The sequence below is a fragment of the Salvelinus namaycush genome, chromosome 23, assembly GCF_016432855.1.
Source record: "Salvelinus namaycush isolate Seneca chromosome 23, SaNama_1.0, whole genome shotgun sequence".
Classification (NCBI taxonomy): domain Eukaryota; kingdom Metazoa; phylum Chordata; class Actinopteri; order Salmoniformes; family Salmonidae; genus Salvelinus; species Salvelinus namaycush.
In genome coordinates, this window is record NC_052329.1 from 26,643,172 (window position 1) to 26,657,860 (window position 14,689).

Below are 14,689 nucleotides of genomic sequence, written 5' to 3' on the forward strand. Positions count from 1 at the left end.
GTCCCATCAGCTTATAACTACAACCAATCAGTCGGATTGTATCTTGTTACCATGTGTTGATAACAGTGTACTGACAGCGCTATGTGTCTTCTCCCTTCCTGTGTGTCCAGAGGGAAGACTCGGATGAGTGTGTTTATGTAACTGTTAACTGGTTTAGATTTCTACTTGACTAGGTGATCATGAGTTGATAATTGATTTTGTGTTGTCTTCCTGTGTATTCAGAGTGAAGACTCTGATGAGGAGGACCTGTTTGCCATCAGTGACAGATGGAAGTTTGAGTGTACGAGCCGCCGCTGGTCCAGACTAAAGGGGGAGGGGCAGAGTCCCAGGGAGGGGGAGGGGCGGGGCCTACAGACCACCACCAGTAGCGAGAGTGTTCTAACTGACCTCAGCGAACCAGAGGTCTCATCTCTCCACAGTGAGAGCAGTGGGTGGAGTGGCCACCAGGCTGTGAGCACAGAGGACTCAGACTGCTCTAACCGGAACTACTACGACTCTGCAGCGATGCCTGAACCTGACTCCACCTCCCTTACCCTACCACACCTCCCTAAGCACCTCCCCTACTACGGCTCGCTGCCCGCCAAAAACGGCCGCGTCGGACGGACCCGAGCCAAGGACTTCCTGCACCGCATGGAGACACTACGTTCCCGGGGCACGCTGGGGAGGGGGCATTGCAAGAAGCTGGTGATCAGCACCCCGGTATTGCAGACAGAGCCGCAGGCCCTGAAGACGCTGCGCTGCGTGGAGATCACCAGTGGGGACGGGTCGGGGGCGGAGGTACCCACTGGGGGACCAATCCTAGGGCTAACCCCCCAGTGCCCCTCCAGCAGCGAGGGCAGCCACTCCAGCGGCAGCACTGTCTCATCCCCCAGTCTGAAGGAGAGGAAGCCCCACTCCCAGCGGACGGACCGGTCCGACGCCAAGCGCAGTGGCATGTATCTGGAGGACTTGGCCGTGTTCTCCAGCCTGCAGCGGATCAGTGGCGTGGCCCAGGGGAAGAGGGGCGTGACCGAACACAATCAGCGTAACGAGTTCCGCTCCTACGAGGACCTGGTGGTCCACATCCCCAAAGACCACAAGCCTGGCACCTTCCCCAAGGCCCTGTCCATAGAGAGCCTCTCCCCCACCCTGGGGGCCTCTGTCCCCTGGCACAGCGACCACGTCAACCCCCTGGAGCCCCAGTCCAACCCCCACCCTACCTCTAACCCGAGGGAGTTCCACCACCGCCGGCTCACCCAGTTCTGCCCACGGGGCAGTAGGATCAGTGTGTACGACAACGTCCCTGGGTCTCACCTCTATGCCTCTACTGGAGACCTGCTGGACCTGGAGAAGGAAGACCTGTTCCCCCACCTGGATGATATCCTGCAGCACGTCAATGGCCTGCAGCAGATAGTGGACCACTGGTCCAAGAACATGCTGCCCTCTGCAGGCCTGGATGGACAGGGGATCCAGCCTGCAGGTCTGAAGTCATCCAGCCAGATCACGCTGGACTTTGAGGGGACGTCTGTTCTGGAGGGACAGAGCACATCCAGTGACGGGGATAGAGACGGCGTGTCCCTCATTGAGACTCACTGTACAGGACACAGAGAGAGGAGGGACTCAGGGGTGGGAGCATCACTAACCAGACCCAACCGGTAAGAATCATAGTCCTCAAATTATTATTAACATCTCAGTGTTTAGTTCCTTGTAGAAATCCTTATCCTGTCGTTATTTCCATACCAATACTTAATAATACTCAAAACGTCCGCCTTTTAGAGGTGAAGTCTAGTGAATGATTTGTGGCCAGTTTCAGTAGTTTGATACATTAACAAATCTTCAAGTTGACATCATTGTCCAAGCTTGCATCCCAAATGGCACTCTATTCACTACATAGTGCACCTTTTCCCTGCATATTGTCCTTTGGGGATCTGGTCAAAAGTAGTGCACTATATAGGGAATAAGGTGCAATTTGGAACGTATACTAACTGTTGTCCTCTCTCTCTCTGGCATTAGTCTGCGATGGCCCAGCTTCCAGATGTCCAACCGGCTCAGCCACTCAGTGGCCTCGCTCCAGATCACCAACCAATCAGCAGGCCAGCTCAGCCTGCTGCAGAAGTTCTCTCTCCTCCGCCTCACTGCCATCATGGAGAAATACTCCATGTCCAACAAACACGGATGGACCTGGTGAGTACTATCAATCATTCAAGCTAAGCTTGTCAAGGATGCACCCTATTCCTGTGTGAGTGTAGACATGGGACCCATCCTGTGTGTGGGTAGACATGGGACTCATCCTGTGTGTGTGTAGACATGGGACTCACCCTGTGAGTGGGTAGACATGGGACTCATCCTGTGTGTGGGTAGACATGGGACTCATCCTGTGTGTGGGTAGACATGGGACTCACCCTGTGTGTGGGTAGACATGGGACTCACCCTGTGTGTGGGTAGACATGGGACTCACCCTGTGTGTGGGTAGACATGGGACTCACCCTGTGTGTGGGTAGACATGGGACCCACCCTGTGTGTGGGTAGACATAGGACTCATCCTGTGTGTGGGTAGACATGGGACTCATCCTGTGTGTGGGTAGACATGGGACTCATCCTGTGTGTGGGTAGACATGGGACTCATCCTGTGTGAGTGTAGACATGGGACTCATCCTGTGTGTGGGTAGACATGGGACTCATCCTGTGTATGGGTAGACATGGGACTAATCCTGTGTGTGGGTAGACATGGGAATAATCCTGTGTGTGGGTAGACATGGGACTCATCCTGTGTGTGGGTAGACATGGGACTCATCCTGTGTGTGGGTAGACATGGGACTCATCCTGTGTGTGGGTAGACATGGGACTCATCCTGTGTGTGGGTAGACATGGGACTCATCCTGTGTTGTCTCTCTGTCAGGTCGGTTCCAAAGTTCATGAAGAGGATGAAGGTTCCAGACTACAAGGACAAGAATGTGTTTGGTGTTCCTCTGATCGTTCACGTCCAGCGCTCTGGTCAGCCCCTCCCCCTCAGCCTGCAGCAGGCCCTCCGATACCTCAGGAGCCAGTGTCTAGACCAGGTAGACTGTCAGTAGACTGTAGACTGTCAGTCTCTCTCTCTCTGTAGAACCGGTCAGTCTGTCATTGTCTAGACCAGGTCTGTCTGTCTGTCTGAACGTTCTGCTCTACTCCGTCTGCAGGTGGGTCTGTTCCGTAAGTCTGGTGTGAAGTCTCGTATCCAGGCGCTGAGGCAGATGAATGAGTCGTCTCCTGATGATGTCAGCTACGAGGACCAGTCAGCGTACGACGTAGCAGACATGGTCAAGCAGTTCTTCAGAGACCTGCCTGAACCTCTACTGACCAGCAAGCTGGGAGAGACCTTCCTACACATCTACCAGTGTAAGGACTGATACACACACGCACACATGCACGGACGCACGCACACACGCACGCACGCACGCACGCACACACACACACACACACACACACAGACAGACACACACACACAGACAGACAAATCATACTACGGTATCTCTCCCATGGTTGGAAATTTCAACCACTATCTCTGTCTCACTCTCATTCCCTGTCTCTCATCTCTTCTCCACTCCTGTCCTCTCCTCCTTCTATTCCTCCCTCTCCTCCCTCCAGATGTTCCTAAGGACCAGCGGTTGCAGGCTGTGCAGACGGCCATCATGCTGATGTCAGACGAGAACAGGGAGGTGCTCCAGATGCTGCTCTGCTTCCTGTCTGATGTTACTTCCTCTGTGGAGGAGAACCAGATGACTCCCATGAACATTGCTGTGTGTCTGGCCCCGTCCCTGTTCCACCTCAACATCCTGAAGAAGGACAACCTCTCACCCAGGTACACTACACGCACACTACACGCACACTACACACACACACACACACGCACGCACGCACGCACGCACGCACGCACGCACGCACGCACGCACGCACGCACGCACGCACGCACGCACGCACGCACGCACGCACGCACGCACGCACGCACGCACGCACGCACGCACGCACGCACGCACGCACACACACACACACACACACACACACACACACACACACACACACACACACACACACACACACACACACACACACACACACACACACACACACACACACACACACACACAGGTACATCACCTGATCAGCTCTAAAGTAAGACCAAACGAGGCACCATGGACTGTTCCTTCAGCAATGTGTATAATAGACTGTTACAACTATAACCCACTGGGTCTTGTATTTGGGTCACCTTGCTGTGCTCTATAATAAATAATGATCCTATATACAGTATGCCCTCCTTTTAGACTCACCAGTGATGATGTCCTTCTAACTAGGTCTCTATGAAGACTGATGTTAACCAGGGGGGAGTCTGGCTCAGGCATCAGGGGTTCAACTACAGTGGAATAACTAACTACAGTAGACTGGCTATTTGGTTCTGGCCTGCTTTTATTAAGAAGGTTCTGGAGTTCCAGGGTACTCTTTAAAACACTGTGTTTTATGACATCACGCTGTGTACAAACAGAAACCTCTCATTTAACTAGCTGGTGGAAGTGATTCTTTAAGGATTACAGGATCAAAGGGATAGCATGCAGAGAGAGATGTTGAGATGACCGGGAGGAGGGAGAGGAGAGAGAGGAAGAGGATAGCAGGGAGGAGGAAGAGGAGAGAGAGGGAGAGGATGGCGGGGAGGAGGGAGAGGAGAGAGAGGGAGATGATGGTGGGGATGGTGGGGAGGAGGGAGAGGAGAGAGAGGGAGAGGATGGCAGGGAGGAGGGAGAGGAGAGAGAGGGAGAGGATGGCAGGGAGGAGGGAGAGGAGAGAGAGGGAGAGGATGGCGGGGAGGAGGGAGAGGAGAGAGAGGGAGAGGATGGTGGGGAGGAGGGAAAGGAGAGAGAGCGAGAGGATGATGGTGAGGAGGGAGAGGAGAGAGAGGGAGAGGATGGCGGGGAGGAGGGAGAGGGAGAGAGAGGGAGAGGATGGCAGGGAAGGAAGAAGGAGAGAGAGGGTGAGGATGGCAGGGAAGGAAGGACAGGAGAGAGAGGGAGAGGATGGCGGGGAAGGAAGAAGGACAGGAGAGAGAGGGAGAGGAGCTGTGACGAGTGGGTGTCTCAGCTGCATGGGGGACTCTGTTAATCTCGTGGGTTGGGAGGGAGGTTTCCACTGTATTCAGTGGGAGAGAGGGAAAAGGTTAATGCGTTCATTTGGCACCTCGGCTGATGGACTCTGGCTGCTGTGTTCATAATTGTCTCATTACCCATGATCCTCTGCTGTGTTAGTAACTGTTAATCATGATCCTCAGGGCCATGCAGAGGAAGTACACAACAGGACGGCCCGACCAGAAGGACCTGAATGAGAACCTTGCCGCGACGCAGGGACTCGCCCACATGATCATAGAGTGCAACCGACTGTTTGAGGTAATAGACCTGAATAGAATACAGTAGAATACTTCATTAGTAATCAACAATGCTACTAAGATGCCTTACATTGGATGTCATAAAATGTTATAAGTCTCATTATAAAACATTATAAAGGCTTGTACCTGCTGACAGGTAAGATATAAAGCATTATTCCTTCAGCCTTTTAAGTGTTATCGAACCATTTAAAAACATGTTTTGTCATTTATCAGACACTCTTATCCATAGCGACCTGATCTCTGATTGATCTTTCTTCTCTGACCAATCAGATTCCCCACGAGATGGTGACTCAGTCCAGGAACTCGTACGTGGAGGCGGACCTTCACGCTCCCACCTTAGAGGACCTCTGTAGACAGCAGGAGGAGGATGAAGCGTCCTACCAGACAGAGGCCAGACCCTGCCAGACACACTCAGAGACCAGACCGCAGAACCTGTACCAGAGCTACGTAGAGAGCAGGCTGCAGGAGCTCCTGAAGGAGGCCAGAGAGAAGGCTAAGGGCTGGGTGTCCTGCACCAGCTCAGACAACACTGAGCTCTACTGTAAGAAGGTGGGTGATGGGAACCCTTTGCGGCGGTGGCGTGTGGCGGTAGAAGTGGAGGCCCCTCCCTCGGTTTTGTTGAACCGCGTGCTGCGAGAGCGCCACCTGTGGGATGTGGACCTGCTACAGTGGAAGGTAGCTGAGACTCTGGACAGATACACTGAGATGTTCCACTATGTCCTCAACCGCATGCCCCCACACCCCAGCAGAGACTTCCTGGTCCTACGGTGAGTGTGTGGGTTTGCGTGTGCGTCTTTGTATTTAGAATTTTGACATTTACATTTCAACTTAGAGGAAAGGTGAATACCCAAGAGCATGTTAAATGCTATGTTTTTTGTTTCTGTAGAGCACACATCAACATAAAGCCCTGTCTGTTCTACCTGTCTGTACTGAATGAAGCTGACTCTGTCTGTCTCTTTCTGTCTCTCTTTGTCTCTTTCTGTCTTTCTGTAGGTCATGGAGGACTGACCTTCCCAAGGGGACGTGTGCATTGGTGTGTGTGTCTGTAGAACATGAGGACTGTCCCCGGGTCGGTGGGGTGAGGGCCGTGGTTCTAGAGTCCAACTACCTTCTAGAACCCTGCGGCTCTGGGAAATCCAGACTCACTCACATCTGCAGGGTGGACCTCAAGTGAGTCCACACCTAACATACCTTAGTATATACTGTATAAATATAGTTAATTCTTTTCAGAAGATTGTGTAGTTGTTATTGTTGTAGTTGTTGTTGTGTTTGAACCTGGCCATGTTGTTGTTGTTGATCCAGGGGGAGGAGTCCAGAGTGGTACAACAAGGCCTTTGGTCACCTCTGTGCTGCTGAAGCTGCTCGCATTCGCAACTCCTTCCAACCAATCAGCACAGAGGGGCCAGAGACCAAGATCTGACATTAGAGTCTTCCGTCCATAGAGCTAGACCCACACATACCTGGAGGGAACTACACCCAACCTGGCTTAGCCTAGAACTAGTGTAACCGAGTTGGATTTGTAACCTCACTCCCCAGCCTGAAATGTCTCCACTTGTGCTATCGAACTGCTAACTGTTTGGTAGCGTAGTTGGCTAAGACATTGTCAAGATGCTGGTCCAGTAAGGATTTGTGAGTGAGGAAGCTATACCAAGGAAGCACAGTGACGTCTGTTACACTAGACTAAATGATGTCTGGTGCTAGACCCATCCATGCCTTCCATGGCCTGCCAACCATGTCTGGTGCTAGACCCATCCATGCCTTCCATGGCCTGCCAACCATGTCTGGTGCTAGACCCATCCATGCCTTCCATGGCCTGCCAACCATGTCTGGTGCTAGAGGAGTATATATTCATATATTCATAGAGTCCTGAAGCCAATAGGCAGAGCTGCAGCGCTAAAGTATCAAATAGACCATGCTGACGAATGGTTAAAACCAGTGGGTGGCCGCCCTATCGCATCTGACCGACAAACATCAGTCGTCATTTTCTATTTATTTCCAGACGATTCTACATGTTTAATCACCACCGTTTGTTGAACCCCAGCAGGTGATCTACTGTTACTGTGCACGGCTAATATTCATGTTGGTCTGTCTTGAAATGTGATGCCAGAACACAGAGACCAAAAAGAGTATGGAGCATCTCTGGACTCTGCACAATGACACAAGAAGACCTCCTTAGGTGCTGGATGTTATTAAGACGTTATTATGATGTTATTATAAAATTATTATAATTAACCTATTATTATTTTTATTTTTATTATTATGACCGAAAGGAGAACAGAATGACGCTCCCAATGTCCATTAGTATTTAGTATTACAGTTATGTCTAGGACATTTAAGCTCTTCAAAGCTTCTGGGAAGCTGTATGTTATTTTATTCATGTAAAATGTAATGCTTTATGTTAGATATGCTGTGTGTGCACGCATGTGTCTGTATATATCTGTGTGTGTGAAAACATACATGCACGCATACTAGCTGTATATACTGTATATTTGAAAGGCTTAATGCTACAACTTAAATATTGATTCCAGCATTGCATCATTGTTATTGTAATTCATACGGTACTAATCTGTAAGCTGGTTTTACTGGGCTTTAACAGTGCTGTGTGTGTCTGAATGGCTGTAATGTTATTCTATATGACCTTAGTGTTTAAGGTTGAAAACTATGACTGCATCCTAAATTGCACCTTATTTCCTATATAGTGCACCACTTTTTACCAGAACCCCCATAGGGCTCTGATCAAAAGTAGTGCACTATATAGGGAATAGGATGCCATTTGGGACAGAGCCCATGTGACTCAGGTTTGATCTCCAGACCTGCTGTAGAGAGCTGGCTGGACTGAGCTTCAGTTTAGTTCCAGAGACAAGATTTTTTAATTAAACAACATAAAATATGTTTATGAAACGTTTATATTTAGTGTTTATTATTTTTACACAGACAAATGCAATTAGAATGGATTAGAATAGAAACTTAATTGCTCTAAGGGAATTTGCTTAATTGAAAGTCGCTCTCTTTCCACTTCACTTGCAGTTTCTTTATTTTCAGAGTTGTATGTTCCTGCTAGTCAACACCTCACCTCACATGGTGTGTTCTCTACTTCACATCCCAAATGGAACCCTATTCCCTACATAGTGCACTACTTTTGACCAAAGGCCTGGTTTGGTGCCATGTGGGATGCATTCTAAGCCTTTACTCTATACCACCCTGCATCCCACTGCTGGCTTGCATCAAGCTAAGCAGGGTCAATCTTGGTCGGTCCCTGGATGGGAGACCAGATGCTGCTAAAAGGGGTGTTGGAGGGCCAGTCAATCTTACTTCTGGTAAAAATAAGCAAAAAACAGATCCTAATACCCCAGGGTAGTGATTGGGAACATTGCCCTGTGTAGGGTGCCGTCTTTCAGATGGGACGTTAAACAGTGTGGTCACTGAAGATCCATGGCACTTATCGTAACAGTTAACCCCGGTGTCCTGGCAAAATTTCCATCATGGCCACCTAATCATCCCCAGCTTTGAATTGGTTCATTCATCACCCCTCCTCTCCCTCTCCCCTGTAACTTTTCCCCAGGTTGTTGCAGTAAATGAGATTTTGTTCTCAGTCAACTTATCTTCAGGGAATTTGAATTAACCAAACCAAAAAAAGACCATCTATAACAATCTACTGTCCTCCCAGCATTCTAATGACCTTTCACCCCTGACCCCACATAGCTGTTCCACACCATAGAGAACACCCATGTGATGTCAGGGACACCGCCAGCAACAATATACCAGATCATGTTTACATACCTCTCTCCCGAATACCACAACACCACACACAGTCACAGGCCGCCTAAAGAAGACATGGAGAAGGATGAATGAGGAAGAGATGAAGAAGGCAAAAAACGCCTGGAATGAGGTCAAGAAAACCGCCCAGAACAGAGTTATCTGGAGATGAGCACCGTCGAGGCTCTTTGCTCCACTAGGAGCTGAAAGGAATAAGTCAAGTAAGTCAAGACCCAGTCTGTCAGAATACCTCTCTCCCGTGCACACTCCGTCAGAACAGACACTCCCACTCACTCTTAGACCAGGACAAGTTAGAGCTATATTAGCCATAGAAGGGTTCTAACCCCCTGGTCTCCTTAGAGCAGCATGCTAGGCAGTGAGTTGGTGTCCAGAGTCACATGCTACACAAATAGGACAAGACAGGATTGGACTAGAGGCCCTATTTCTGTTAAGAACACAATGACCGGGGCCTCCTGAGTGGCGCAGTGGTCTAAGGCACTGCATTGCAGTGCTAGCTGTGCCACTAGAGATTCTGGGTTAGAGTCCAGGCTCTGTCGCAGCCGGAGGACCCATGGGGCGGCAACAATTGTCCTAGCGTCGTCCGGGTTAGGGGAGGGTTTGGCCGGCAGGGATGTCCTTGTCCCATCGCGCAATAGCGACTCCTGTGGCGGGCTGGGTACAGTGCACGCTGACATGGTTGCCAGGGGCACTGTGTTTCCTCTGACACATTGGTGCGGCTGGCTTCCGGGTTAAGTGGGTGTAACAGTTTAACTTTAGTACGTCCCCTCGCCCCGACCCGGGCGCGAACCAGGGACCCTCTGCACACATCGACAACAGCCACCCACGAAGCATCGTTACCCATCGCTCCACAAAAGCCGAGCCCCTTGCAGAGCAAGGGGAACCACTACTTCAAGGTCTCAAAGTGAGTGACGTAACCGATTGAAACACTATTAGTGCGCACCACCGCTAACTAGCTAGCCATTTCACATCCGTTACACTCACCCCCCTTTCGACCTCCTCCTTTTCCGCAGCAACCAGTGATCCGGGTCAACAGCATCAATGTAACAGTATAACTTTATGGCGTCCCCCCGCCCCGACCCGGGCGCGAACCAGGGACCCTCTGCACACATCAACAACAGTCACCCACGAAGCATCGTTACCCATCGCTCCACAAAAGCCACGGCTCTTGCAGAGCAAGGGGAACCACTACTTCAAGGTCTCAAAGCGAGTGACGTAACCGATTGAAACGCTATTAGCGCGCACCACCGCTAACTAGCTAGCCATTTCACATCCGTTACATGGGCATTGTGTCAAGAAGCAGTGCGGCTTGGTTGGGTTGTGTTTGGAGGTCACACAGCTCTCGACCTTTGCCTCTCCCGAGTCCGTACGGGAGTTGTAGCGATGAGACAAGACTGTAACTCCCAATTGGATACCGCGAAATTGGGGAGAAAACGGAGTTTAAAAAATGAAATAAATAAAAAAGAACACAATGACTAGTGAGGCCTGGGAGCACATAGTGGAATGGAATCAGAGTGAAACCAAACTTGAAATATTTCCTTTAAATAGCACCCAGTTTTTATTAGAGGGTGGAAGATAAAACTGCCGATGTGCCCTTGAGCAAGGCACTTAACCCTAATTTCTCCAGGATCGCCGTTGATAATGGCAGACCCTGGCTGTGACCCCAGTCTCCGAGGGTGTCTCAGGGGAAGTTAGGATATGTAAAAAAAACTATTTACAAATCTCACGTGTATTAATACACACTTATGCATGTGTGAAATAGGACAAATATAAGCACCCACCAATTATGATTATTATTTATTATTTACAGGATGTTGTTGCTCCCTGGTGGTCATACTGTGTATTACAACCTTCAGTCTTGATCTCTCAACTCAGGGTTGTTCATTTTTTATTTGTGTTTCATACATATGTAATATGTTTTATTGAAATAATCAGATTAATGATGGAGGGATCACAAAAGATGGCTTATCCCAAATTGACCCCTAGACCCTATGCCCTGTGCACTTGTGACGATATGAGAGGATTTTACAGGCAGGGAAATATGGTAATAGCTCCAACTTGCACTCTGATAGGCTAGGTGCATGTTTCACCATACTGCATACACCAATCAAGTGCATAGGCATAGGGTATGGTTCTAGTGCACACGTGTCAAACTAATTCCACCGAGGGCCAAGTGTCTGCGGGTTTTCGCTCCTCCTTTGTACTTGATTGGTTAATTAAGGTCAACAATGAGTAAGGAACTCCCCTCACCTGGTTGTCTAGGTCTGAATTGAAAGGAAAAATCAATAACCCGTAGACACTCGGTCCTCCGTGGAATGAAGTTTGACACCCCTGTTCTAGGGGTTGATTGGGATTGGGCCATATATATAGTTTCCTCCCATATTCACTGAAATAATGTATTAATTTATCCACTAGATAGCATCATCTGATTTCTGAACAATACAGCTTCATCAAACAGACTGGATTCATAAGGTTACAGATTTATTTGGTGTCCCAAATGCCACTCTATTCCCTATATAGTGCATTACTTTGACCAGGATCCCGTCCCAAGTGGCCCCTATTCCCTACATAGTACACTACTTTTGACCAGAGCCCTATGGGCCCTGGTCCAAAGAGGTGCACTATATAGGAAATAGGGTGCCATTGGGAACACACTATAAGTAACTTCCCCCAAACCTGTTATTTCTGTTCTTCTGTGGTTCTGCAGGAAGACTCTCCAAGGTCACTTCCACATCTACGGACTGTTCAATGAGCTGCGAGACACCAGGAGTCCTATTTACATAATGAAATAAAAGACAAGTAGACAGCCTTACTCTGATGTGTGTGTGTGTGTGTGCGCGCGCGCGCGCGTGTGTGTCAAATCAAATTAAATCACATACACATGTTTAGCAGATGTTATTGCGGGTGTAGCGAAATGCTTGTGTTTCTAGCTCTGACAGTGCAGTCATTTCTGCTGTCTGTGTTTGTGTGCGTGCGTGCGTGTCTTCTCTTTCTCTCTATCTGTGTGTGTGATTGTGGTTTTGTGCAGAAATTACACAAGGAATAAGGGTGATTATTTCAAATTATTTATTGTAATGATTTAAATTAAAAAAGGAAAGGTACAGTAATTCCGTATTTTTTATTTCCAACATTTGGTGCAGTAATGGTTAAACTGTTCAATAGAATGAATGATATACTACGGTGAAGCTGTCTGAAATGTTAAGAGTTGTGTCCTCCCATTGTATGACTCGTATAACTCAGAAAATGAGTCGCAAACGGCACCCTATTTAGTGCAAGTTTGACCAGAGCCTAGTGGACTATAAAGAGAAATAGAGTGCCACTTGTATTTAGGCTACCTGTAATAAAACAATTATTCAAACTACCCGCAAAGCTTTTCACAATCTAATCTTTAATAAAGTGCTTTCTCTATTGTGTTACTGGCACTTTCACTAAAAAGCTTTTGAGTAATCTTTTCCTCCCTTCTATTGGCTACTGCTTTGATGAATTAAGTTTAGACAGCAATACAACCACAAAAATGGACTGATTCACAACCAATTCACTGTAAAGGCTTTGTTGAATCCCTTTAAAGTATTCTCTCCTAAGATTACATACACCTCATGTGACGCGCTTCTTCCCGCAGGCAGGGGGCAACATGACCGAGCCATAGCCTAGAGACCCTGCAGCGGTTGCGGCGCTGTTCAGCTTCAATCTGTTCAGATTAACAGAAGACGTCTGTGTACAGGGAAGGACACTGCTCGTTCTACCCTCAATAAATTATTACCAGATTGCGGTTCCTATTCGGGCACGGCAGAGAGAGTGGATGTAAACAATATAGGGGTTTCCCTTTCGTCAGGTTCTTCCAGAATGTTCTATTTTGTATCCTAATTAATTGATGCAGTTGAACAGCGATTAAAGCAGGTGATATCGATCTGGTTGAAAGGACATGACAAGTGAGAGGCCGGCGGTGAAGATGCCGGGTGCTGTGTCTCTTTCGGACCGTGAAATCCCCCCGGGTCATGGGCAGCAAGGGTGCTCTGGTACCGGGAAAATAATGGTATCTGGCTCGGGTTCTATGGTTCTACCGGGCGGGATAATCAACCCGCAGGTGCCCATCCGGAATATCAAGATGAAATTCGCGGTTCTGATCGGATTGATCCAGGTGGGGGAGGTTAGCAACAGGGATATCGTGGACACTGTGCTCAACCTGGTAAGGAAATATAGGCTATTTCAGAAACAGCATTTTACACATGTAACACAACATCATCAACACGCACAGAGCGCTACATTGTAGCACCATAATAAAGGGTACGGGTCTCAGTGGATGACTCGATGCCTGGCAAAACGGGGGTTGCTGCTGCTGCATGTGTTCTGTTCTGTACAGGTCTGATATTGTAGTCTAGAGACCATGTAACTAGAGATTACAGATAGGGTGTTATTAGAGATGGGGTTCATTCTTATTAGGGATTGAGGCATTACTCTGAACTCTTATGGAGTGTGACTGTTTCCTCATTTGAGTTTGTGCTTGTTAGACAACACTTCAACATCTGAAGATGACAACTAACATAACATGACCTATTTGCAATATTTAGAACACACAGATCAGATACATGGTGCCCCGGTCTGATGTGGTGGATGGGACCACAGAAGGTGGGTCTGATGTGGTGGATGGGACCACAGAAGGTGGGTCTGATGTGGTGGATGGGACCACAGAAGGTGGGTCTGATGTGGTGGATGGGACCACAGAAGGTGGGTCTGATGTGGTGGATGGGACCACAGAAGGTGGGTCTGATGTGGTGGATGGGACCACAGAAGGTGGGTCTGATGTGGTGGATGGGACCACAGAAGGTGGGTCTGATGTGGTGGATGGGACCACAGAAGGTGGGTCTGATGTGGTGGATGGGACCAAAGAAGGTGTCGCACTGGGCAAAAACTGGTTGAACCAACCTTGTTTCCACGTGATTTCAACCCCAAAATAAAAGTGACGTTGAATCAAGGTGGGAAAACTGATAGAATTTGCAAAACGTCATCAATGTAAGGGCATTTCATATTTTTTTTCACCCAAGTTTTTAACCTACATGACATGGTGACATTTGTTGTTGATTTCACGTTGAATTCACGTTAGTTGACAACTCAACCAAATGTAAATCAAAACTAGATGTTAAACTGACGTCTGTGCCCAGTGGGGTGTGTGTATGTCTGTCTGTCTGTGTGTTCATGCATGTGTCTGTTTGTCTGTAGCAGGTACAGGGCAGAGATTTGTGTGGTCTGGCTGCTAGACCCATTCCACCTGTATGCTCTGTCATCACCAGGGGAACAAGAAACACACCAGATAGCCCCAGCACACTGACACATCTCTACAGCCCCTCTGCATCAGATGCAGACTCATGCCATGGTGTTCACAGACTTACTTGACCCTTTTGCTCTGTGGTGAGCATAGCTCTTCCACAATACTTTATCAGCCACCACAATACAATCCATTATCATGACCATATGGACGCCAGGGATGGCAGTAGCTCAGATTGGAAACATGATATGATTGTTTACAGG

The 14,689-nt window shown here is 48.6% G+C and overlaps 1 protein-coding gene and 1 pseudogene across 2 annotated transcripts in view; both read left to right on the forward strand.

Annotated features, from left to right (window-relative positions):
- The window catches only part of LOC120018248 (stAR-related lipid transfer protein 13-like), a 36,630-nt gene extending 28,336 nt beyond the window's left edge, over positions 1-8,294 (forward strand). For both annotated transcript variants that reach the window (XM_038961345.1, XM_038961346.1), the window contains exons 5-13: positions 223-1,634; positions 1,993-2,163; positions 2,879-3,038; positions 3,159-3,357; positions 3,607-3,820; positions 5,276-5,390; positions 5,660-6,156; positions 6,383-6,559; positions 6,692-8,294. In XM_038961345.1, the coding sequence (XP_038817273.1) occupies positions 223-1,634; positions 1,993-2,163; positions 2,879-3,038; positions 3,159-3,357; positions 3,607-3,820; positions 5,276-5,390; positions 5,660-6,156; positions 6,383-6,559; positions 6,692-6,809 (3,063 nt within the window). In that variant the 3' untranslated portion in view covers positions 6,810-8,294. The remainder of the gene's footprint in view (positions 1-222; positions 1,635-1,992; positions 2,164-2,878; positions 3,039-3,158; positions 3,358-3,606; positions 3,821-5,275; positions 5,391-5,659; positions 6,157-6,382; positions 6,560-6,691) is intronic.
- Positions 8,295-13,085: 4,791 nt separating this feature from the next.
- The window catches only part of LOC120018583, a 300,249-nt pseudogene continuing 298,645 nt past the window's right edge, over positions 13,086-14,689 (forward strand).